The following is a 24654-nucleotide window of genomic DNA, read 5'->3' as shown; positions in this document are numbered from 1 at the left end:
TCAGAGCTACCCCAACCCCTCCCACGGGCGTACGCACACAGAAGCATCGAGAATTTTGTGTTCTACAGATGAAAAACTCTCGTAAAATCTAGGGTTGTCCTTAAATAAAACCCACAGACGCACTACCAAGAAGAAACCTCAGCTGTGCTGGGATTATGTTTATTCAAGGTATGCAATGTCGGGAAAGTTTCCAACCAGGACGAATCATGACACAGCCACGTTATGTCCGACAGGACGATCGCTGCTCTTCCTGCTGCCGTTTTCCAGGTGACTCACAAAAAGCTCCAGGTGAGCTGAAGCACTAACTGCTTTTCCCAACGTCCCTTTGTTTGCCTGCGGGCCTTTCCAAGACACCCTTTATCTCTCTCTGCTCTTTGCATTCTTAGGACGCGGGCTTTCCCCTGAACCCTTGACTCGGGTTTGCACTGACTCCCAATTGTCCTCCCGGATCCCCTCAGCCCTCACACAAGGCCAGGACGGGGCAGGACCGGGGCCCCGTGTCGTGGGGGCACGGGGTGACGGAGCCACCGGGCACGGCCTCTCCTGCCCGCAGCTCTGTCACATCTTAGCCCCCGGCCCATCAGGGGAGCTGAACTAGGTGGCGATAGGGACTGAGACCCGGCGGCAGGCTGCGAGACCCGCCGCCGTGCGGGCCCCGGGTGGCACCGCCGGGGGAGCGGGGCCCGGCCCTGAGGGGAGCGGGAGCGCGGCCGGCGCCTGTTGCCATGGCAACGCCCGCCCCGGACACGGCGGGAGCGGGGGGGGGGGGGGGTCCTTGCTGTCCGCACGCATGCGCCGCAGCCGCCGTGCCCGCGAGGTGCTCGAACCGCCAACTGCCCCGATTCGAATTCGCATCCTCGACGCCCAATCGCGGCCCGCGGGGCGGGCCCGGCCCCGCCCCCCAGCAGCCCGCCGGCCAATCAGGCGGCCCGCTGTGTTTAAAAAAAAAAGTGCGCGCGGCCGGCAGGCGTCGCTCCGCGGAGCCGGGCCTACGGCGGAAAGGGGCGGGGCTCCCTCCACCCCCCGGGGCGGGGCCGGCGGGGAGGGGGCGGGGCTTGGGGCGGGGCCGGCCGCGCGCTCCTTCCCTGACCCTCGCTGAGCGCCGAGGGGGCGTGGCCGAGCCCCGGGGACGGAGCGGGCAGCGGGGAGCCCCGCCCCTCGGCGGCCAGGCCCCGCCCCTCCGTTCCAAGCCCCGCCCCCCGCGGCCAGGCCCCGCCCCCCGCGGCGCCGTTCGCTCAGAGCCGCTCCGGGCGCCGCCGCCGCCGCCGCCGCTCGGTCCCCGGGGAGGAGCCGCGATGAAGGCGGGCGGTGAGTGCGGGCCGCGCCGCTCCGGCACCCCCCACCCCCCCCACACACACCCGCGGCCCCTCAGCTCCCGGGGGTCGCCTCCGGGGCGAGCGGCGGGGCCGCGGAATTCAAACGGCGGCGGGGCCGGGGCTGGGGCCGGGGATGGGGGCGCGGGGGGACCGGTGGGGAGGCTCCCGGAGGCGGCCGGGCCCCGGGCGGCGCTCCCCCTGCCGGGCCTGCCGCCAGGGCTCGGGCTTGGCTCCCACCCCCCCCCCCCCCCGGGGCCTGCGCGGGGAGCAGGGGCTGCGCTGCGGCCCTGCGGAGCCGGGTGCGGGGGTCCCGGGGGTCCCGGGGGTCCCGGGGTCCCTTCCCGTGGGGCGGCTCCGCTCTCGCCGCGGTGCGCGGAGGGCCTGGGCCCCGGGGCTGTCGGGCTGCGGGGTTACGGCCAGGGCGCGTTACGGAACCGGCGCCGAGGAGCAGATCGGAGGGAAGGAAAAACGGAGGGGAGAACGCCTCGCAAACGCGCCCCGTCCTCTCGCTTACTGCTGAGAGAAGCTGGGAGCTGCACCGTGGGCTCAGCTGGCGCCTTCGGCCCTGTTACCGAGTGGGACTGCCTGGCTCTCGCCTGGCGTACCTCGCCGGTCGGACCCGGCGGTTTGGTGTGTGCGTTACGGTGCTGCTTTGACTCCAGGGTTCTCGTTTACGTCAAAATATCTTCAAATTACAAACGATCCAGTGAAAATAGGGTCAACAGTGCTAGCTCAGACGTGCAGCACAGTGTTGGATTCTCTAGCGGAGGCTGTCTTCTATTAAGTTTCTTTAGGAAAAAAGTAAATGGATTTCCCAGGTGTAACCTCTTTTTGTGTAAGGCTTGAACCAGGTTTGAGAAGTACAACCAAGAAGTCCTCTGTGGCCAAAACACAGACCTTTAAGCGGTCCTTTAATTCGCTTTCACTTCAGAATTTATTTTTGGAGCCCTCCTGTCTGCGAAGGAAACGTTCAGCCACCGTCTGTCCCAGAAATGGCCTCTGTCGCCTGTGCCTCTGCCTGTCCCGAGTACGGGCAGGAGCCAGGCTCTTCGTGGCAGCCCGAGCCCTGCACTCTCACTAGCGGGTGGAGAAAGGTTTGGGTTTCCTGTCCTCAGAGAGCAATGCGCTGCGCTCCTCTTGGGTTTGCCTCTCTCGGCTAATGCAGTGAGGGTGAACTCCTAACCGGCAACAGAAGCAGCCAGCGCCTTGGTCTGTGAACTCTACAAAACGGTGAAGACTTCAAAGAAAGGCTCCCTGGTTCTTAGGGCTCTTCCGTGAGTGCCCGTGGCAGCAACTGGCTGCCCAGAAAGATGGGCTTTTGGCTGCAGCGGGTTTAGTGGGTCTTAACTTCCTAATCGACCCGGTCACATTTCAAGGTCCGTTATCAACTGAGAAGGAAAAGCTGGGAGGTGGGGGAGGTAAATGGAGTTGTAGTGGTGACAGTTTAACCAAACGGTCAAATGATGGAGTTAGGGCACAGGAGGCTTCTCCTTGATGAGGAGAATTTGAGCTGAGTGGCACGAGCCATCCCTTCTGAGCATCTTAGCCTAACTGACTAAATTGAACTAAACAAAAAATTGAACCAGTCACTTGCTTCTTCGTAGCTAGGTCTTACAGCATTCTGTGACACGTGCTCAATCTCTACAGTTAATATGTTTGAAGGAGTATTATATGCTGCAGTAAATAGGTACTTGATCAAATGTGTTTATATATGCGTGTACTCTGTAAGTGCCTTTCTTCTTGTACTGTCCCATCACTAACTGAGCTGTTCTGTGGTTTTGTTTTCCAGTGATTCACTGTAGGTGCTCCAGGTGTTTTTCTTTCCCTTCAAAGCGAAGGATAAGAAAACGGCCCCGAGTCCTGACGTTGCTAAGCCTGCCTGAGGACGTTCTGTTTCATGTTCTGAAAGGCCTTCCTGCTGAGGACATCCTCTCGGTCAGAGCTGTGAGTCTGCAAGTGCTTCTCTGTCACATGCAGTGGCTTATTTCTGCCATTAGGAGCCAGGACTGCATACAGGAAAGTCTGTGTCCGAGTAAACCTGAAGAAAGGCAAAAAGTACATGCAGTAGCTGGATATTTGCTATCCTAATAATTTTATTTCTTGGTACTCAAGCTTAAAAAGATTAGCAGTGGTATTTGTTTGATTTGTGCAAATCTTCTGTGGAAATTGTCTTGCCAGCTCACTGGGACTGAACAAGTTGATTTGGTTTAGCATCTTTTGCCTTAGTGATGGTTAAACAGCAAGAGAGTTATGATGAACTTGTGATTAATTAGTTACCTATATAAAATTAGATCACAAAGAACTATTTCTCCTTTGGTCGCTTTAATAATTATTATTTTATGCTTTCCCCCCAACCTTGCAGGTGCATTCACATCTTAAATACCTTGTGGATAATCATGCTAGTGTTTGGGCATGTGCAAGCTTTGAAGATGTATGGCCTTCTCCAGAAAACCTGAAAGTGTTTGAAAGGTAAGCTCTAAGAATCAATATTCCTCTGAAGTTGTAGAGGAGGGTGTTTCAAGCTAGATATGCAATTCTAATCAATCTTCACTATAAGTGAGAAATCTGACAATCCTTTTTTTATAGAAGTCTTTCCATAGGGTGATGAAGAATTACTGACTTCACGTGTAAGCTGCAAATAGTTGCATACACTGAAGTTACTTCTCTCAAAGGGCATTAGCATTCCATGTTAGAACATAACACATTAACTGAAACGTTACTGGTCCTTCCATATGAACGTGCAAGTGAGATCATAGGATCAAGAGCATAACTGTATTTCTGGGTCCTAGTTGTTTTGGTCACTTCTTGTGCAAGCCACTGTATTGAAAAGCAGATAAACTTCGGTATTAAAACAAGTGCAGTTTGAATGGGTAATTATGAAATTAAAAAAGGAAGCACCGTAAAAAGGAAGGAGAATGGCTCTTTACTCATCTGATTTGAAGGCAATCAATCAGTTTAAATGTCATGCTAACGGTTCTGCTTCTGGTTATTGCCTCTGCTCTGATGCATGTATCATCTTCTTTCTGAAGAAGATTTATCTGAAAATTGGTCTGGAAGGGAGGAGCACAAGGGCTTGAGGCATGTCCTCGATGGTGCAAGTACCAAAGCGTATTATTGCATTCTTGTATCGGGGATGTTGCATGGGACTGGGAAACTGTTCCTGTGAATTGTCAAATTATCCTGGACATATGAAAGGGTTGCAGCAAGAAAAGCCACAGCATAATTTGCCTTTAACTTACGTAGTGAAAGCTCGTATGCTTGTGTTTGGTGAACAACAAATTCACAGCTTGGCCTCCACTGAAGTAACTTGTCTGATGATGTGGGCCTGAAAACACCTACTGGCTTCAACCTGAGGTATCTTCTGTGTTCCCATTCAGGGCTGCTGAAAGGGGTAACTTTGAAGCTGCTGTGAAGCTGGGAATAGCATACCTGTACAATGAAGGCTGTAAGTGTGGGAGCTTGTACTTGGGGCCTTGGGGAAGACGGCATGATGGAAAGAAATACAGACGAGCTGATGGCTTGTAGCTACAGATCAGACTAATTGCCTCATCATTTTCACTGGCTACTTGCAAAGCTATTTCTCCAGTGTCTTGAGCACTGATGCTTTTGTACCCAGGTTCTAGAACAGTGATGTTCAGAGCCAGTTTGCTGTCTTGAGTGTGTGGTTCGGACTCCTGTGTTACCGTGCCTCTTCATTTTTATCTTTCAGTACAACTTAAGAACTGGGCACTAAACTGCTAGGTGTTAAGTGATGGTATGGTGCACAGGTCTTTTAAAACGACAAAATGAGTCTGTGCAAAGCTTATGAATTCATGTTTAGAAGTCATCTTTTGTAAACTCCTGATCAAACTTGGCTACTTAACTAGTCTGTTGGTTGTAACAAAAGGGACTGATGGCTGGCAGGAGGAACCTCCTTGCTGGGGGTGCTAGCAAGGCAGGTAACTTGCATACTAATTCGTTTGTGCAGTGACAGGAATTAATGTTGCTTTGAGTATTGGTATTTGCAGAATGCCTCCTGGGCTTAGGATTTTATGTTCCTACAGACTAATTATAATAAGACTTGTCTTCTCTTGCCATCTCCCTGATCTTTAAAGTTTTAAAGAGAAAATACTATCCAATCTTTTCCTGGTGGTATCCTATTTTCTCTCTTGACCTGACTAGATGCCAAAAACATGTTGTGAATAAACTCTAAACTATTTCCATTTTTTTGTTGTTTGTTTAGTGTCCATCTCTGAGGGTCGTGCAGAAGTGAATGGATTAAAGGCGTCTCATTTCTTCAGTCTGGCAGAGCGTTTGAATGTGTGCGCAGCCCCGTTTATCTGGCTTTTTATTCGTCCTCCCTGGTCCTTGAGTGGAAGCTGTTGTAAAGCTGTGGTCTATGAGAGTCTTAAAGCAGAGTGTCAGCTGGAGAAAGTAAGACTGCTTTCTGCCCTTAACTTTGCTTTCTGCCCTTGACTTTAAGACAGGCTGGTAGCTGCACCTACTTCTTCTGGAAAAATTGTTTTCATTTCCCCAAGGAGCTCCTACGCTCTTGCTGTTTAAGTGACTGCGGATCAATCATCTTAATGAATCTGCTGCCAAACTACGCAGTATATCATGAGTACCAGAGGCCTGTGCTGTCTCTTCTGAGAGATTCAGTGCTTTCTCAAAGATGACAAAATATTGAGAAAAGCAGGGGGGAAGAATGAAAGGCAAACAACTTGACTCTGGAATTAATAACAAAAGTTGCTATTGTTCCTTGTTTATCTTCAGCAATACTTTATCTTGATGCTTTTTTTCAGGCTCAGAAAGGATCTATTCTCTACTGCTTGGCTAAGGTCTTGAGTCTCTTTGAGGTGAGCGCTGTTTCTGATTTGATACGTTTGGGGATTCTGAAAATGACTTTTATTGACGTTAATGCTGTGTTTGCCTTGAGTGAAGAAAAGTCATCCAAATGTTCTTATCTTCCTCAAGTGGCATAGCAATTTCTGCTCTCATGGGTTTAACCTAATAATTGTTTAAATGAACATTATCAACTTAGTTTATCCAATTTTAGAAACAATTAAATTAATTTTAGCATGATCATGGGCTTGCTGTGTGGTCAGGTCTTAAAGGACGCCTTCCATTCGTAATGAGTATCAACCACACAAAAATGGCCGTCAGTAGCAAGCAAGGTAAAAAGATTTTGTCTGGCTGGGGAAAACCACTGCTTCCTGAGACGGAATCTTTAAATGCTGAGTGGATGTTGGAGCAGCCCTCATAATCTGGAGTGGACTCACAAGTTGTTGATTCTGCTCTATAGTTCTCAGTACAGAGCCATTCTGTAGCTTCTGAAGTATTGAGATCCGTCTGGACAGCGTAAATACAGTCATGCCTTTTGTTCTTAGGATGAAGAAAAAAGAAAAGAGTCCCTTGAAATGTTTGAAGAATCTTCAAAGCAGGGTTGTTTAAACAGCTCCTACCTCCTTTGGGAAAGTAACAGAAAGGTTGCTGTAAGTAATTTGGTTTCTCAAAACACTTTCACTGTAATGTCTGAACCTTTGTCCCGTGCAAGGAGCATATGAAGAAAGACATCGCGGTTTCTCAAATCTTACCTTCTTCATAACCAAGAAGAATAATAAGAACATTCACAAATGAGCTCTGGTGTCTGTCTTGGTGTTTAAAGTAAATGAGTCTACAACTAGTTGTAAAAGGTGTTAGCAGCTCTTTCATAGTGAGCCTACTAAAGGCATAGGGACTGCTGGCCAGTGATCAGGTTGCTCACTTGGGAACAGGAGTGGGGAGATTGCCTGCACTGTCATTTACAAAAAAAAAAAAAAAAAACTGCCAAAGCTAGTATGTTGGAATCTCCTGTAACCCGTCTCATTTCCTGCAAGACCCTGGGCAAGAGCTGAAGAAAGTTTTTCTTGAAAACAGTGTTGTTGTCACGGTGAGAAACAGACAGGTTGCTGAAATAATAGAGGTACCCGCAGGTACTGTTTTTTCTTTGGATATTAGTAATGCAGTTCTTCTGTTTGTTATGTAAAGGTAATGGTTTTTGAAATGCGTTTACATTCTTCTCTACAGATGTCAGATCCTGGCAGATACCTCCAAAGTCTCAGGAAGCTACGGGACTATGCAGCAAAGGGCTGCTGGGAAGCACAGGTAAGATAGATTTTTATTTTTTTTTCAACCCCCACCCTGGAAAGCTATCTTTATTTGGTCTTATCTATGCTGTGACCACTATAGGCTTAGACTTCTCCCTTCAGAAGCAGGGTCAAAATTGCTGAATAATATCTGTATGTGTGTGTATATATACTCTGCAAATCACCCTCCTTTGGAAAATACTGCACTTCTCCTTGGTACAATCCAAGGATTAAGCTTGTGATAGACATAAAAGCCTGCCCCTGAGTTATGTGTGCAGTGTTCGGTATTTTAGCCAGACTAAGAACTACCAATTATCTAGCAGTTCTCTCAAGTAGTTTCTCATGTTCCCTCTTTTCAACAGGAAAATTACAGGACCATTCTAAGCTGCTTTATTTTGCATTTGGTAAAAACCCTTTCTTTTGTGTTTTCTCTACTACAGATAGCTTTAGCCAAAGCTTGTGGGAATGGAAACCAGCTAGGATTAGAGCCAAAATCTTCCAGTGAAATGGTGTCTCAGATCTTTCAAGCCTCCCTTCCTATCAGCAAGCAAAGTATCTTCACTGTGCAGAAAAGAATAAATGAAACAATGAGGTAAAAACTCAGATCCAGGAATCAGGCCACACAGCAAAAAACTATTTCCCTTTACATGTGTAGAGGGGAAACATCTCTAGAATGAGGTCTGTTGGAAGACGAAATCTTCAGCTTTACTCCTCTGCAGTGCATTACGTGCAATCAGGTGCAAGCTAGCGCTTCAGCAGTGTGAACGCTCAGCACTCCAGTGCCTGGACACACTCCCTGGCCTTCTGTTCAGGGGATGGAGGAAGCATCTTGGGGCAGGCTGGGGGAAGGTGGGAACGCCTTGTGCATGGTGTGGAGTTGTGTAACCACAGCCGTGCCCTCTCATGCGAGTGGAGCAGTAGTTGTCTCACAATTCAGGTTGGATATCAGGAAAAGGTTCTTCACCGAGAGGGTGGTCAGGCACTGGAACAGGCTTCCCAGGGCAGCGGTCTTGTCTTTGAACTTTTAAGTGGAGAAGGAATTCAGATGACCAGGGAAAGGGAGGGAGTTTTTCACTGATTTGAATGGCTTCTAACTGGGCAGGATGCGTCTGTCTTTGCCATCTAGGTATATCCTGATTGATTGGCTGGTGGAAGTGGCTACCATGAAAGACTTCTCTTGCCTATGCCTTCACATGACAGTGGGATGTGTGGATCGCTATCTGAAGCTGAGACCTGTACCTCGATCTCGACTCCAACTTCTGGGAATAGCCTGCATGGTCATTTGCACACGGTAGGGTTTCTGAATCACGCTGAGGGGTGGTTACTGTGATCATTCAAATTCGTTTGTGCAGCTCAAGCTTTTTTCCCCGTGCTAATAATAGTACTGGAAAGAATCCTTGGCTTCCCTCTACAATGACTGCTGCTTGAACTGAGTTCAAATACAAACAGTCCCAGTCCCTGCAAATGAGGCACAGAATATTCCTTGAACATGTTTTTTAATATGAAAACAACTCCATAGTGGTGGTTAAGTCTAAATGCGTTCCATCAACAACTGAAATCTTTCACACTCTCATTAGCATGAGTAACCCTGTAAGGAACAACTGCAGCAGTGTTGTTACCTAGTTTAGTCTGTTTTGCTCAGATGAACAGAAGGGTGCGGTGGATAATTATTCTTCTCTGTTAATTACCTCAATATCTTGCATCTTAAGCTAAGAAAGGTTTCATAAATGAAGAATTAGCAATGTCCTAGTAGGTGGTTCCAGCTAAAAGGTGAAATAAATGAAGAATTGCTGGTTTTTCTTTCCCAATCAGTACTTGACTTTATAAGGTACTTATTAAAGTTTAACTCCTTGGCCATCTTGGATGCATTTATTGGCCACAGAAAGAAAAAAAAATAGTGCATAGGTGCACAAGTTCACTCTCTTCTGGGGTTAACTGTTAGTATTCTTTGATATTCCAGTTTCATCAGCAAAGAGATCTTGACAATACGGGAAGCTGTGTGGCTAACGGACAACACATACAAATATGAAGATCTGGTTAGGATGATGGGCGAGATCATTTCTGCCCTGGAGGGAAAGATAAGGGTGAGTTTGGAAAGTGGAGGGAATATTTTGCCTGTGGGGCTCTTGTAATTAGTGCTTCTTATCTAAGACATTATTTTTTATGCAGCTGTTCTTTATCAGCTGTGGAGGCCATGCGTGTTTAAGAGCATGCAGATGCAAAGCTCTCTCTTTCTGTAGAGATTAATACTTATGTCTCTTGAGACAAGTTGAGGACGTTTACTTTTCTGCTGGAGAATATTTCAATGTTAGTGTAGTATTAAAAAAAAATAGGAAAGAAAACACTAATGAAGACGATGTCTTTTGGAAACTACTGTTCTAAATACTTGGTGCTTGTCTTGTATTGCCAACCTCTGTTATCCTTTGTATTAGATACCTACTATTGTGGACTACAAAGAAGTACTGTCAAACATAGTCTCACTGGAGAGAAGAACTCTGCACCTTTACAGCTTCATTTGCGAACTGTCACTCTTAAACACAAGCCTTTTTGTGTATTCCCCAGCTCGCCTGGCTGCTGCGGCACTGCTGCTGGCTAAGATACTGCACGGTCAAGGTAAGGAAAGCCCGTTTGGAGGAGTACATAGTATGTCAGTCTGCCTTTCCCGTTTAGGGTGCCTTTTTTTTGTTTACTTTGCCTTTAGGCAAGATGTCCCAGTCACTGTGGGGGGCAGGGTGGAGAGGAGAACAGGTGTAAAACTTGAGAATGAAGAGTTGAGTTCAGTCTGACTTCTTAATAGCTGTGATGAACAAGAGTATTAGCATCAGCCAATGCAAGCCCAGTGTTTAAACAAGTCTGAAGGTTTCTGCCATTGTCTACGCTGTAGGATTATATTTAGGGATATCTTAAGTTTTTCAAGTAAAGCTATCCTTGAAGCTAATTCTTAACTTAAACTGTGTAGAGGCAAAAGCTCGTGGCAATCGTTATCACTTAAAAATGATCTTTATCCCATAAAGAAATCTGATTATAGAACATGAAATGGTAATATCTGTTCTCTTCTCTAGCACATCCCTGGACCAGCCAGTTGTCTGAGTGCACTGGTTTCTCTCTTGAAGACCTGTTGCCCTGTGTGCTAAGCCTCCACCAAAAATGGTAAAACTTCTGGAACTCTTTTGGGAGGAAACGTGTGTATTCCAGCTCTTGCAGCCATGCTGCATCCATAGCCAGCCCTTCCAAATGAAGGAGGTGGCTTTGGGAAACTGCCTTGTTCCCTCGACCATGAGGCACTGAAGTCTAGGGGCCAGTTCACTGACAGTTATTCTGTTTGTCCTGGTAGTGGCCCTGGGTTACCGAAGACCTGGTGCTCCTCAAGGCTAGCAGGTTTCAGCTTGCCACACTGTTTTCAGACAGTTGTGACTGGCTTACTGGTGAATTTCAGGAGGAGTTCCGGTAGTCAATGTAACTAATTTTTGAAAGATTGTAAGACAAATACCTTGTATATCTCAAGAAACAGATAAAGAATTAGGTGCTCATACACTTAGAAACCAAGTGGCCCGGCTAGCTACTCACCAGTTCTCTGGTGAAATGCCAACTTCCTTAGCACAGAGCTGAGGTGGACAGAGGGAAAGCACATAAACTGCTAGGTTTTGCTAGCACTGTTTCATGTAATCCATTCTAAGACTGGGACTTCAATCTGTCTTTCCAGTTTCCATGATGAGGTCCCAAAGGATTATAGGCAGGTGTCCTTAACTGCAGTGAAACAACGATTTGAAGATGAGCGTTATGAAGAAATAGGCAAAGAAAAGGTGGGTTAGCTCTTTGTTTCATTTGCTGAAGCTGGACACCCAGAGCAAAGCTACCAAATGGCAGGACGTACAAAACTTCAAATAAGGGGAAGTGGGTTTTAACTTCAGATTTTTGGAGGCGAGAACAACTAGGTAAAGTTGTGGTTTTTAAACTTCCCCTGCTGGGATTATAACTGTTGGGGTTCAGTACGTGTAGGAAGAACTCGCCAGGATAGCTTTCTCCTAGAAAATAAGGATAAAATAGCTGCCTCCTGGCAGAGGGAATCGCTTGATCTAATTCTTACTGACCCTTTATTTTTTAGATGATGAGTTACAGCCAGCTCTGCTCAGTGTTGGGTGTGAAACAGGAGGACCCGGAGCCCAGTCCTTTGCACACGAATGTGGTGGAAATTGAGACTTTCCTTAGCTCTCCCTCTGGAAAGAGAACTAAAAGGCTAGTATAAGTCATTGCTTTAAATGTCTCTGAAAACTAGCATGAGCCTTTTGTCCTCTCTGGTATCCTGAGGTTCCATTCTTAAATATGATCAATTTTTCTGTAATCGCCTTAATTGGCATACCTATTGAAAGAGCTGGAAAAATAGATCTGTTTTTTAATGCGTGACTTCTGGATTTTCTTGCTACAGGAGGAGGGAAGACAGCATTCAGGATGACAGAGGCAGCTTTGTGACTACACCTACAGCTGAACTATCCACCCAGGAAGAAAGCCTTCTAGACAACTTCCTGGACTGGAGTTTAGATTCCTGCTCTGGTTATGAAGGTGATCAGGAAAGTGAAGGCGAGAGAGATGGAGATGGTGAGGCTTTTATTCTCCTTATAAAAAGCAGACGAGAATTAAAACTGGCTTTTTATCTTTGCTTAAAACTGTTTCTCAGGCACCAGGAGCCTGAACTTTCAGCAGAAGGCCAGCTTTCCCCAGTGATTATAACTGTTAAATTGTTTTAGGAATATACAGAAGAAAAGGAACATATTGCTTCAGAACATAATGAGGGATTTTGGTAGCTGCTTAGCATTTCAAGACAGTATTTTCAGATACAACAGTAGACCAAACCTGATGAATGGGGTGGCTTGTAGCCAATTACAGACAGTATTATTATGCTTGTTCTGCTGATGCAGAGAGTGGCCTTTCACTTTCCAAGCAGTTGTTAGGCAGTACCTATCCAAACAAGCTGAGGGGGAAACGGTCTACCCTCCCCTCCACGTGTAAGTAGACACAAAGTTTATATTTGCAAGTGGTTTTTTTCTGCTTGACTGTGCTGAATGCCTGCTTGGTGATGCACAAGTCGTAACTGACCTTTCCCTTTTATCATCCTTGCAGTGACAGGTCCCAGTGGAATCCTGGATGTGACGGTGGTTTATGTGGACCCAGCGGAGCACTGCTGTCAGGACTCCAGCGATGAAGATAACCTCTCTGCAGAGTGGTCCGAGCATGCGGCACCACAGAGGAAGGCCAAGACACCCGATGACACTCACAGAGTTTCAACATACCTTGCCCCAAGAAATCCTAACCAGGAAGGGAGCTCGGGCTACTCTTCCGTCAATGGTGCTAGTCCTACATCGTCTGTAGAAGGCAGCTGTGGAGTACCTCTCAAACCTACCTCAGCACTGTCTCTTGGCAGCGCCATGAACAAGGAGCCATGCCTGCCTCGTTACTTGGAATCGTGTTTACAGTCAGTCTGTGCAAGGTCTAGTGATAGCAAGTGTGACAGAAGGCAAGTCAAACGAAAAAATGTAGCGGAACACAGTGAAGAAAGGGTGAACTTGGGCTTCTTAAGCCTCTGACTTCACGCTTTTTACTTTTCTAGGTTTCCTGGAAACAGTATTTCTGTCATAGTCGTACAGGGATGATAGTGAATAATTGACAATACCTCCAAAAAGAGTCCTTCCCCTCAACTTTGCCTATTGTGATCTGCAAGCCTGTCTTTCAATTCTGTAGCTCACTTCTGGGCTGTTTCCTTTCTTGATATCTGTCTTTTTAAAGTATTCCCTATTGTCTGGTCCTCTGCAAACTAAGATCTTTTTCCACTGATGAAACGTTATAGCTTGTCATACCTCGCCAGTTAATTCTTGGTGATAGAAAATTTGTCATGTCCCTTGCTTCACTGTGAGGCCTGGCACTATAAAAGAAAGGAATTTATTTTTGGTTACCAAGTTACTAGATGTAACACTATGCTTGAATTCTTCCCTTTGAAAGACCTTTTTGAGGTTGTGCTGCCTTTTTCTTCTGGCCAGGTACTATATCAAGTCAGCCGGTGCTTCCCTTGTCTATCTGTGTATATATATACTCTTTGCTGCACTGATCTAAGGTTTTCATGGATACAATCAAGAGGTAAATGAAGGCTCACAGCAGGTCTGAGCTTTTATTTTTTTAACCTACCTCTCACATGGTTTTAAACCCTATTTGCCTCAGGCCTTAGTTGCCATATGTTCCCTCACCTGAAAAATCCTCCTCCTGTGCCTTATGCTTCACTGCCCAATGCTACAGTAATGTGATCTCTGTGAACTGTTAGTCTATGCTGGAACTGCGTGGTTAAGCTGCCACCTCCAGCCAGTGGCAAAACTTCATTTCCTGTCTTGCACAGTCTTCCTTGCTATTTCTATTAACGTGTCCTGAAATAAAGCACAAATCACTTGAACACTAGAAACAGGCATCAATGTAGTAATGGCAAACATTCTGTCTTACAGAAAGCCCTAACTTAATTTTTATTGCAACTGGATCTTAATTCACAAAGGCAGCATATGCTTTTCTTAAAAAAAAAAAAAATATTCTATGCTATATCCGTAGTGATGTGAAAGAACCATCTACGCTGACCTCAGCCTAGCCAACCCCCGTTAAAGATCCGTCAGCCTGTGAATGTTGGGAAAACAGCTTTCTTTTTAAAAACATAGTGAGCATTTAAATACCAAGGTATAAGACTTCCAGGAGATGTCAATGAATTTAACACTGGAACTGGACTCCAGGATTCTTCCTTTGTTTAGAATTTACTGTGGCAGATGGCAACAGTTCAGATACACACAATGTAGTGACTTTTTTATAAAACTTTTTTTGTATAAATAAGATGGCTCCTTGTATTGCTTTTATGGATGGTATCCCATTTGCCTATTTCACTGAGCTGGAGCTTGGAGAGTTAAGGTACTGCTTAGGGATGAAGTCAGAGTTTAGCTCTGAGCCAAGTTATTAGGATTAAGTTCCAAGAGGGGCAGCCTGTAGGCTATTTACATTAACAGCATGAGCAGTTGGAAGAGCATCCTGCACTTTTACTACATGGCAAAAAAAAAAAATTCCATGGGGCTCAGATCACCATCACAATTCTATAGCATCCCCAGAAAGAAAGCCTACAGAAACGCCTTGAACATGACAAATAACTACATGACAGGGGGCCTTGGGTGCTTGTCCGTAAAGTTTATTATAAAACAACATACCGCCACTGTTGTCACTTAAAAATAGTCCCTGATTTAGTTTCTTTGTGCCCTTCTCCTGGTGGCTAGAGTGCACTTCTCCAGCTGTTTACACTAACTTGCCATGCAGGAGCATCTTCACAGTCACTTGTTACAGCAGTGGCTCAGCATTCAGTAGCACGTCACATTAAAATTAGAGGAAAATGCTTTTAAAAAGTCTTTCTCTAAAACAGGTAGGTAAACGTTAAATGTCTTCTGAAAGGGGCTCACGCTGCAGAAAGCTTTGAACTCTGTTTTCCTGTGCAAGTTTCCTTGATCTAAAAGAAAAGGCACAAACAGGAATATTAACCAGCATTTGTACAATTCCTTCCCAGAAATCTGTTCCTGGGGCTCCTGCTTAATCCAGAGGCCTTGACTGATACAGGCCCGGACTAGACATAGATTTGTCTCTGTATTTATTTGTATTGTATCTCTTCTCAAACCTTCATCTTGGAGGTGTTTCACGGACAAAATAGAACACTTGTGCCTAGAGAGCTGTACTAGAAGCTGGCTTTATGAAAAGGAACTACAAAAGGTACAGCCCAGATTCTGGATTTTATTTTTTTTAAAGGACCACATTACACATCAATCTGTATTTTATTAGCACCTTCAGGGCCCTGCAAACTGTTCAGCCTTTATTGTACCTGGAAGAAGGTGGCAAGTATTAAGCCCTTCTAGAAAAACTCAAAGAAACAAATATTGTGACAAATGCTAAACTTGGCCTTGCGTAGCACTGGACCAGTCTCTTACGAGGGAATGGTGAAAGAACAGTACTGCTTGCAAAGTCAGGAGGAGCCCTGTGGTCTCCTCTGGTGAGTTCACAGACCACCCTACTCTGTTCTCACCTCCTCTTGCTGCTGCCTGCAGCACCGCAGGATGTGTGGCGCAGAGCAGCGGTGCTGTACTGCTCAGAGCAGCATAGGGGCCCAAGTGCTTTGCACTGTGGCAATCTAAACTACAGGCACTTACTTAGGGCACTGTCCTGATAGCCACGGAGTCATAAGCTGATGCTTTCATCTTCTCCAGTGACTTTTTGAAGAGCTGCCGCAGGAACTCATAGTTGGGCTTCTCCTCATACTCCAGTGCCATTACTTGCTGCAGGTAGCTCTGAATGGCATCTGCAAAATGAGAATGTCACTGCCCGGAGCAGCACGGCCACCCATCATCTCTACAAAGCTGTCAAATAGCCTCTCCAGACTGCATTCCCCGTAGACAGCTCACTCACCTGCCTTGGCCAGCTGCAGAGAAAGGGAAACAAAACCTGGACTGCATCAGAAGCAGTGGGACCAGCAGGTACAAGGGAGGTGATTCACCCCCTCTACTCTGCTCTTGTGAGACCCCACCTGCAGTGCCCTGCATTCAGTTCTGGGGCCCCCAACACAGGAAGGACAAGGACCTGTTGGACTGAGTCCAGAGGAGGGCCACGAGGGCGATCAAAGCGACGGAGCACCTCCATTAGGTAAAGAGGCTGAGAGAGCGGGCTTTGTTCAGCTCAGAGAAGAGAAGGCTCTGGGGAGATCGTATAGTGGCCTTCTAGTGCCTAAAGGGGGCTGCAGGAAAGCTGGAGAGGGACTCTTTGTCGGGAAGCGTAGTGATAGGACAAGGAGTCTTTAAAAGAGAGTAGACTTGGATTAGATTTAAGAAATCCTTCACTATAAGGGCGGTGAGGCACTGGCACAGGCTGCCCAGAGAAGTTGTAGACACCCCATCCCTGGCAGTGCCCAAGGCCAGGCTGGATGGGGCTTTGGGCAGCCTGGGCTGGTGGGAGGTGTCCCTGCCCATGGCAGGGATGTTGAAACCAGATGATCTTTAAGGTCCCTTCCCACCCAAACTGTTTTGTGGGTCTGTAAAAACAAAAGACTAATATGAAACTCAAAGATAGGATGGGGAAGTGACCCAAATCCTGCATTTTTAAAGCCCCCAGAACACTTGCCTCTTCAGCAAGGCTCATGAATACAGATAATGGGCAGCAGCCCTCCTTGTTTTGCTGCAAAGAAAACAAGGGATTCATTCACAGGAGGAGCCTGTCAGCTGGTCCCTGCAATGCTTTGGCACCATCACCCCTGGAAGCCATCCCAGCTAGCACCCCAGCACAGGGAAGGCTCTAACTTCAAGTACAGTCAATCCTCCCTCCACAAGAAGCCCATAGGAAAAGCAAACCCACACCTGGAATCGATCTCTGCCCGATGAAGCACTGTCGGAGAAGGCATGTCACATCTGCTTTGTACCTGGAATAATCAGTGCAGAGTGCTGTCAGGTAAGAAGCAAAGGAGCAGGCACTCAAGCAGCCCATCTTTAACAACAGGGACAAAAAAACGCTGAATTGAGGTGACCAGGTTCTAAACGGTGCTGAGATCTGGGTTCACCAATAACCCTTTTGTTTGGGAGACACAACTTTGGCCACCTGCTTCCAGACTCAGCCTTCACAGTGGATTAACCCACATCCCAATAGTGTACTGTGACCATGTGATTTCTCTTCAAGTCACAGAACATTCCTCAGTACTTTCTGCTGAGCACCTCCCAAAAGAGCAGAAGATTTCTCCTACTTTTCTTTCTTCTCCACCACAGTTTCCACGTTCTTCAGATCATGAGACCAAGGCAAGAAGCCACAGAGCCATTTCAGAAGACAGTAGCCCAGAGATTCCAAGTCACTCCGTCGAGATGGTCCTGATGGGAAAGAAGGAAGACTGACACATGAAAAATTGTTTGGGAGCCATCTGAGAAGAGGCTCAAGCTAGCACCTCTCCTTCAAACGCAAGTAGGGACTCTAGCACTCATTGCACAACCTTGGAAGTCTCTATTTGAAGTGTCCCTTATGTAAAACGGGCAGCCTTGTGATGGGGCACAAGTCTAAAGAGCGGAAGTACAGAAATGCAAGAGTTTCACTGAGATGTGCTAGAGCATATCAATAGTTCTGAGAGCCTGCTACCACACAGTTGAATGAGCACGTCCCAGCCCCTGGACGAACATCTGCCCAGTGTGAACACTGCAACCAAGAGAGGTACTGGCTAATTTAAATGCCCTTCCAGCTCTCACTGCTTCAAGGTCAGAGCAAAGCCGGCTTGCTTCAAGTCTGTTTTGGGCAGGGATCCAGTCTGGTTTGAAACATATCCCTGCTAAGCCAGCAGGAAGCAGCCCAGTTTTCTACTCCTTGCATGCCTGCAGTAGAGCCAAGGCTCCAGATGGAGCAGGAACATCCCTGCACCTCTTGCTGCTGTTGCTGAGTAACCTGGCAAGTCCCAACACAGCAGCCCAGAGAGAGGTTAGGGGAAATAGCCTGACCAGAAACTGAGTTGCAGGTGATGATTTCCAGGCATTTTTACTAACAAATGCCAGCTCCAGAGAGCAATGCCACAGAAACAGCTCTGTGGCAAGCTTGACTGGCTTGTGTCAGAAAGAGACTCACCTGCTCCCTTGTGGCTGTCCAGACTGATAAACTCTATCGTGCCTTCGTGAGGGGTCCTGCTGCCTTCGCGCTGAGCCACGTGCTTCCCTCCTGGGCAGTAACGGAACGCAAAGCAGTAGCCCGCTAGGGTCACCTACAAGACACCAATAAACACACGTCTGAGCATTACTGCTTGGGGCCAGGACCCCAAGCTGTATATCTGCTCCTCTTCCTCCATAGGTCTCCAGGACAGAGCCTGAAAATTCCCTCCAAGGAGTCTCCTTATTGCAGACTCTAGGTGGCATGGTAGGTACCATGTCCACTCCTCCAGGTGTCAGATCTGTGCGTTCCCCAGTCCTGCACCACAACACCTGCTTGAGCACTGCACAGAATGCATCGTCCCCCTGCTCAAGAGCAGGAACCTGGGTGTTCTGTCCTGCTTCACGAGCCCTCCCTCCTTCACTGCCATTTCCTTGCAGCACAGCTCCTGCTCCATACCTGTGTGAGGTCTGCCGGGTTCACGTAGATGTTCTCAGCCGTGATGTCCCCATGCACGTACTCATTTTCATGAAGGTACTCCAGGCAGTCTAGCTACAAGTAAACAGAAAATGTAAACGTATTAGACCCATGCATTCCTTCTGCACATGGGCTTTCACTAAACTGGACTTTCCAACGCAGTTCCTTGAAGCTGTGTGCAGGTAAGCACCACATCTCACAGACTCTGATTGTCAAGTGCCAGTTTTCTTTCATTCTCCTTATCTCAAATTCCTTCAAATTTACATACTGCTCAAGAGATGCTACTCAAGTTCACAACAGGCTCAAGGGATGCTGCTTTAAGACCCCAGCCAAACCCCTGGGTTAGCTTTAAAACATCTTTAAAAGATTAGGGAAAAAGTTGTATGCCTTTTCTGAACAAGCCTCTTGGAAAGTATTGGTTCTCTACGTACCAGCCGGACTACGATCTGAAAAGCTGCTTTCTCATTCAGGCGTACGCCATCATTCAGGATGGAGTGAAGAGTTCGCCCTAAGTCTGAGAACACCAAAAACCTACAAGAGACAAGGACTTGGCAGTACCTACCTGGTTCAGAAACCCTACAACAGACACTCATCAAGCATTCTACCTGGATTAGACCTGTCCCCCACTTCATGTTGACCTGGGCAAAGCTTTCCTCATTTCTTATATAAAACTCCTTGAAAAGGAGAGACATGCTGACCACATATTACAAAGTCTCGGTCTCCCCTTTTGTGTTAAGTTTAAAAGGCAGGAATAAGATGTCCCTGGGCCTGAGGAGCAGAAGCAGCAAAAGCAATGACTTCACCAGCAACACAAGGACTGAAGGAAACAGGATATTGGGAGAGGCAATATTTTTTGGTAATAAATAATTCTGGTAATAAATGAGATAGGAGCAACACATACTTAGGAGCCTGCGGACAGCAAGAAATGAAACAGCAGAGAGCAAGAGGGAAAGAAGGAAAGCCCAAGAGGATGACAGTTATGGACAAAAGAGCTCAGCTGTGCCCTTCACAGAGTCACCTCACCTGTATTTATCTGCATGCAGTCCAAAGCCAACACAATTGGGGATTCCCAGCAGGGGCAAAGAGTGTATCTTCTTCCACTTATCCACTAGAAGGCAAGAGAAGAGGACAAAGTGCAGCAGATGCTGCTAAGGAGCTCCAACACAAAGGAGCTCAGTCAGGGATGGCCTTTCTCCAAAGGCCTGATCTGCCCTGGGCAGCTCAGTTAAAAGTCACTCTCATACTGATTCTGTCGCAGAAATGCCAGCGTAATATGCTGGGGTGTTAGCATGTCAATGCACACAGCACTGCAGAGCAAGAATAAGACAGAAGGGATGCTGGAAATACCAGAGCAGGCTAAAGCGTGTGCTTGCTATGGGGCTATGTAAAACAAGAAGGGAAGAAGAGAATCAGGAGCAGCGATGGAGAAGCAAATTCTACACATAGGCTTGGGAAGGACTTGATTGCAGTCTTCCCAGAAGTGCAGGTTTGTCAGGAATTCCCCCAAAACCCCTGCTCAAACACCTGCCCATGTTCCCTGGTCAGATTTGCCCACGCTCAGGTTTTTGAGTCAACTGAGTAAATACTTGACAGCAGCTGACAGAAACGCCCATGGAAGCAGCACAGAAGAGAGAGAGAGCAACGGCCAGCCAGGCTGCAGGATTAAACAGCTACCACCGAGATCAAGACGAAGCCTGGGTAGAGCAAGAGAGCTTCAAAATGCCAATATTAGTGTCCTAAAGGCGACTACTGGGAGAGCAGCTCTTGGCTGAACTGCTCAGCACTCTGGCACAGATGAAGCAACAAATTAGTTTATTCTAGCCTTGCCTTCTGAGAGACTGACAGAACCAACAAGAGAGTGATGCCAGTTTTCCTAACAAGCAGCCTCGTCCCCACCCTTCCGAGAAGCACCAACCTCTGTCTTTCTTTGCAGCTCGCTGGAAAAAGTTCTGTTCATTGTAGATCTTGCCATCTTTGACATCCTAAAGGAAACAGAAAGAAAATGCAGTACTTCAGCTACACACCCCCTGCTAGAACGGCCAATTTGGGCAACACTGCTACAAGACTACTAAATATTTTAAAACTTCCCTCTTCCCACCCCCAAAAAAAAACAAAAGGACAGCAAAAGAGCTGAGAAGAGAGTTCAGGTCTTTGGGCTCGCTATTTAATGCTGCACCTGACAGCCGCATCGACTCCAAGCATCAGCACGGAAGGAGGGAGCAGCTGTCTCACACCGCACGTTTCAAGCACTACCGCTAAGAAGCATCCATTGGTTAAGAGCGCCTAGACAATGGGAACCCTCTGGCAGCCTAGAACATGCTCTAGTCCTGAAGCTGTTATGTTAGCAGGAGACAGAGGCAACCTTCACAGCCACAGCACAGATGAGGTTATTTCTGCAAACAGGCAAGTCAAAGCTATTCCATTTTATGCTAGCTGTCAGAAAACAAGACAAGCAAGAAAGTCTGTATTCATAACATTTCCTAAGTGTCTGGGTAATGTGCTGGATTCTTAAAGTCCATCCTTTTCACCCCAGTCAGCATTACTGCTCTTTTACTACTGCTGTTATCAAGTGACCTGATGGTTTACAATCAATGTATACACGTCTGCGTGCCCGCACACGTTTCTATAGACATACACAGAAATATATTCAGGATACTGCACGCTAACTTCGGACAGATGCTACGCATGGGAGGAGGCAGCCGTTTTACATCCTGGCTGGTTTGATACCAAAGGCCCCACCCACAAGCGGCCCCGGTTTCTGCGGGATCAGCAGTCTCCAGACAACACAAACGACCACGTTCCAGATATTTCATCGTGCATCTTGCCTGAAAAGCCAGTCTGAACCGAAATGCTCTCATGTGCTATACTACAGACCGCTACAGCCGCCAGGGCTGGGCTGCAGAGTCAGAGGACTGCTGATCAAAACACCAGAAGGTGCAAAATACAGGAGCTGGGAGTGTTACGCACAGAAGTGAACAAAGATCCCCACCTACTGGTTCTAGTTTTGTGGCAGCTAGCTGCCTGTTCTCATTAACACCGTATTCTTTCTCCACCCTCTTATACAGCTCTCCTCTGACAGAAGAGTGAATAATTTTACTAGCACATGTGAGTGGGCACCACCACGTCCCACGCAGAGCCATCACTCATAAACTCAATTTCAACTGCAGAACAGCTATTACTGAAAATAACACGTTTCTGGAGAACACAAATCTTTGGAAGCGCCTAGGAAGCTGGGTCAGAATTACAACTTTAATTACTGTATAATTTAAAGATGTGCTCTGGTGTTAGAGTCTCTCAGTATAACCACCAAATTCTGTCATCTCCAGTTCCCGCCTGATTTCAGCAGGGTTTACGCACTTGCCATATAGGAAGAAAGCAGGTCTGACATTAATGAAACAAGAACTCTATCCTACAGCACTAAATTCAGTTTTAGAGATTACTGAGCCTTGTGGATTGAAGGGGCAGTCTTCTGGGATGAAGGGGTTTTTGTCTGTTTGTTTGCTTTTAAATGAAATCCTCATAGCTATTTTTCTTCACACCTCTAGCGGAACAGCCAACTTCTATTGAAAACCAAGCAAGAGGTCCCTGGGAAGTTTTATCCATCTCCTAAGCAATGGTGTTATTCTCTCCCTCTAAGGGATTTTCCCTGCAGCGATGAGGACAGTGAAGCCAGTGCACATCCCACGAGGCGGCAGAGCTTCAGGCTAGAGGGGGCCTCTCTGACCACCTGCTCTGAATTCCACCTCTAGTCCTACAGGCCGGCTGGGTCAGGCCCTGGACACAACACTACACACTATTTCTTACCCAAACAGATCAAAACTCACAAGTTTGAGGGAGAATCTTTGCTTTTGAGGACAGGCTCCAGATGCTGACTGTGCTGTGGAAGGATGGAACAGACGTGGTTACAGAAGCACAGAAAAGAGCTACTTGCAGTGTCAGCTATGCCATTAAACACAGCCTGCACAGCCCGACTTTTACTTATCCTCTGCTTCTTTCACTTGGACTTTGCAAAGGCATCCTCTGTGACAGTGTCTTCTGCTACAAAATGATTCTTACCTTGCTCCAGAAGCACAGCACCCCTGACATGCTTCAAGTGCAGATCTGCTTAAGTCACAGAAGCATCTACGCATGGCTACGGTAGTGGGGTGCTTTGAAGACGGCACGCAAAGAACAAATCATTAGCAGAATCTCAAAGGCATCCCCAAATTAATTTGATGAGAGTTCCCTCTGGCTCACTATGTAGTTTTTCAAGTCTGTAAGAGATCACAGTCCCTTCTCCTCTGCGTAATGTTATTATATACACGTGACCTTCCTCCTCCAAAATTTGCACCCATTACTTTGCCTTGGGGAAGTTTCCTTTCTGCTGCTCTCAGACTGAATGCTACACACAGGTTATCAGCTGCTCATCATCCAGAAGGTGTCTCTGTAAAAGCACCTTCCACTGTAGTAACAACGTTGATTTGCTCTTTTCCTACCATCACGTCTGTGGATGCCCTGCCTTGGTTATGAAGCAGCATAAGCAAGTAGAAGGAAACTAAAGCCAAACATCGGGCAAAGCTTACTGACGGAGAAAATTCCTCCTGAGCAGTGTTTTCAGGTTAACGGTGGGGAATGAGATCGAAACTTTCCCCTTGGAAATACAGAACTCGACCAGAGAGGAAAGATCAGCACGCACTAAACAGCTGAGAAAATGCCCAGACGATTTCTCTGGTTCCTTTTGGCCCTGAAACAGGTCGAGAATCCTGACCTGACATTTATACAGCCCCGACAACGCCTACAACAACAGGAACTCCTGCACGGGGCTTGCAGCGTGTCGGTTTTGAACCTAAAAAAAAAAAAAAAACAAACCAGGAAGCGGCAGCAGTGGCCGAGAAGGGTTTTGGTCTCCGCGCAGAGCAGAGCAGCCTGCGGGCAGCCTCACCTCCGCGGGGCTCACATCCGCCCCCCCGGGCTCTCCGAGGAGCCGAAACCCGGTGCGGGGACGCCAGCCCCCGCACCGCAGCCCCTGGGGACACCCCGACAGCCCGGCCCGGGACGGGGACCCCCCCCCCCCCCAAGGTCCCCGTCCCCACAGCACCTTCGTACATCAGCCCGGGGCCGCCGTGCTCCAGCAGCCGGCCCAGCCTCCACCGCCTCTTGCCGTGGTCCTCCAGCACCTCGTCCTCCGGGAACGGCACCGCCGCGACGGGCCGCGGCTTGCGGGGCGAGAGGGAGCCGCGCTTCGCCGGGGGGGCGAGAGACGGGGACGGGGGGGCCCGGGCGGCCCCCGGGGAGGAGCCGGGCCCGGCCGCCTCGAGCTCGGCCCCGCCGGCGGCCGCGGGGCTCGGGGCTCGCCGTGGCGCGGGGGCCGCCGCCGCTTTCCCCGGTGAGGGCGGCAGCCTCTCGCCGCAGGCCGGGCAGAACCTGAAGGCGGGCTCCACGCCGCGCCCGCACTGCGGGCAGAACCGGGCCGGCCCGCGGGCAGAGCCGGGCTCCGGCTGCCGCTGCTGCTCCGGCTCCGCGCCGCCGTCGCGCTGCGCCCCCGCCGCCCGGCCCCGGCCCCGCCGCCCGCGGCCCGGCATCGCCGCAGCTCCGCCGCCTAGGCCCCGGGGCCCGCCGCCGCCGGGCCCGAGCATGCGCGGGGCCGGGGGGGGGCCGGGAAGGGCCGGGCGGCGGCGGCGGCTCCTCGGCACCTGCCCCGCGCCTCAGGGCCCCGGCGGGGCTGGGGGGGTGGGGGGCGGGGGGCCGGGAGGGGGAGAGGGAGGGGGAAGGGGGGGATGAGGAAGGGGATGGGGAAGGGGAAGGGGAAGGGGAAGGGGAAGGAGAAGGGGAAGGAGAAGGGGAAGGGGAAGGGGAAGGAGAAGGAGAAGGAGAAGGAGAAGGAGAAGGAGAAGGAGAAGGGGATGAGGATGAGGATGAGGATGAGGAAGGAGAAGGAGAAGGAGATGAGGAAGGGGATGAGGATGAAGAAGGGGAAGGGGATGAGGAAGGGGAAGGGGAAGTGGAAGGAGATGGAGAAGGGGGATGAGGAAGAGGAAGGGGATGAGGATAGGGATGGGGAAGGAGAAGGGGAAGGGGATGAGGATGGGGAAGGAGAAAGGGAAGGGGAAGGGGAT

General features: G+C 48.4%; 2 protein-coding genes across 2 annotated transcripts; one reads left to right on the top strand and one right to left on the bottom strand.

Moving 5' to 3' along the window:
- Positions 1–1169: 1169 nt before the first annotated feature.
- Positions 1170–14340, top strand: CCNF (cyclin F). Its single transcript, XM_080556251.1, has 17 exons — positions 1170–1308; positions 3106–3260; positions 3679–3785; positions 4694–4761; positions 5539–5729; positions 6098–6151; positions 6683–6787; positions 7362–7439; positions 7861–8012; positions 8547–8711; positions 9381–9504; positions 9853–10033; positions 10483–10570; positions 11124–11223; positions 11526–11656; positions 11847–12016; positions 12539–14340. The coding sequence occupies exons 1-17, from the start codon at positions 1296–1298 to the stop codon at positions 13000–13002; spliced, it is 2346 nt and encodes a 781-aa protein (XP_080412377.1). The 5' UTR covers positions 1170–1295; the 3' UTR covers positions 13003–14340.
- Positions 14341–14604: 264 nt separating this feature from the next.
- Positions 14605–24135, bottom strand: VRK3 (VRK serine/threonine kinase 3). The gene is made up of 11 exons (XM_080556252.1): positions 23637–24135; positions 22384–22436; positions 20475–20541; positions 19583–19667; positions 18991–19090; positions 18542–18634; positions 18065–18197; positions 17205–17325; positions 16825–16886; positions 15628–15776; positions 14605–14936 (listed from the first exon to the last, which is right to left on the bottom strand). Exons 1-10 carry the CDS (start codon positions 24118–24120, stop codon positions 15628–15630), a joined length of 1347 nt encoding a protein of 448 aa, XP_080412378.1. The 5' UTR covers positions 24121–24135; the 3' UTR covers positions 14605–14936.
- Between the last annotated feature and the right edge of the window lie 519 nt (positions 24136–24654).

The sequence above is a fragment of the Anser brachyrhynchus genome (genome assembly GCF_964034855.1).
Source record: "Anser brachyrhynchus genome assembly, chromosome: 15".
NCBI lineage: Eukaryota > Metazoa > Chordata > Aves > Anseriformes > Anatidae > Anser > Anser brachyrhynchus.
Note: the sequence above shows the minus strand (reverse complement) of the source record. Positions and strands in the feature narration are given on the sequence as shown.

Bases quoted from the DNA above. Each gene is read 5' to 3' on its own strand.
- CCNF (XM_080556251.1), top strand. The intron at 6,788-7,361 runs GTAAGTAATTTG...TCTTCTCTACAG, and splicing joins AAAGTAACAGAAAGGTTGCT to ATGTCAGATCCTGGCAGATA. The intron at 12,017-12,538 runs GTGAGGCTTTTA...TCATCCTTGCAG, and splicing joins AGGCGAGAGAGATGGAGATG to TGACAGGTCCCAGTGGAATC.
- VRK3 (XM_080556252.1), bottom strand. From the start codon at position 24,120: ATGCCGGGCCGCGGGCGGCGGGGCCGGGGCCGGGCGGCGGGGGCGCAG. The intron at 20,542-22,383 runs GTGAGTTTTGAT...TGTTTCCTTTAG, and splicing joins AAAGATTCTCCCTCAAACTT to GATGTCAAAGATGGCAAGAT. The intron at 18,635-18,990 runs GTACGTAGAGAA...GTTTACTTGTAG, and splicing joins TTCAGATCGTAGTCCGGCTG to CTAGACTGCCTGGAGTACCT.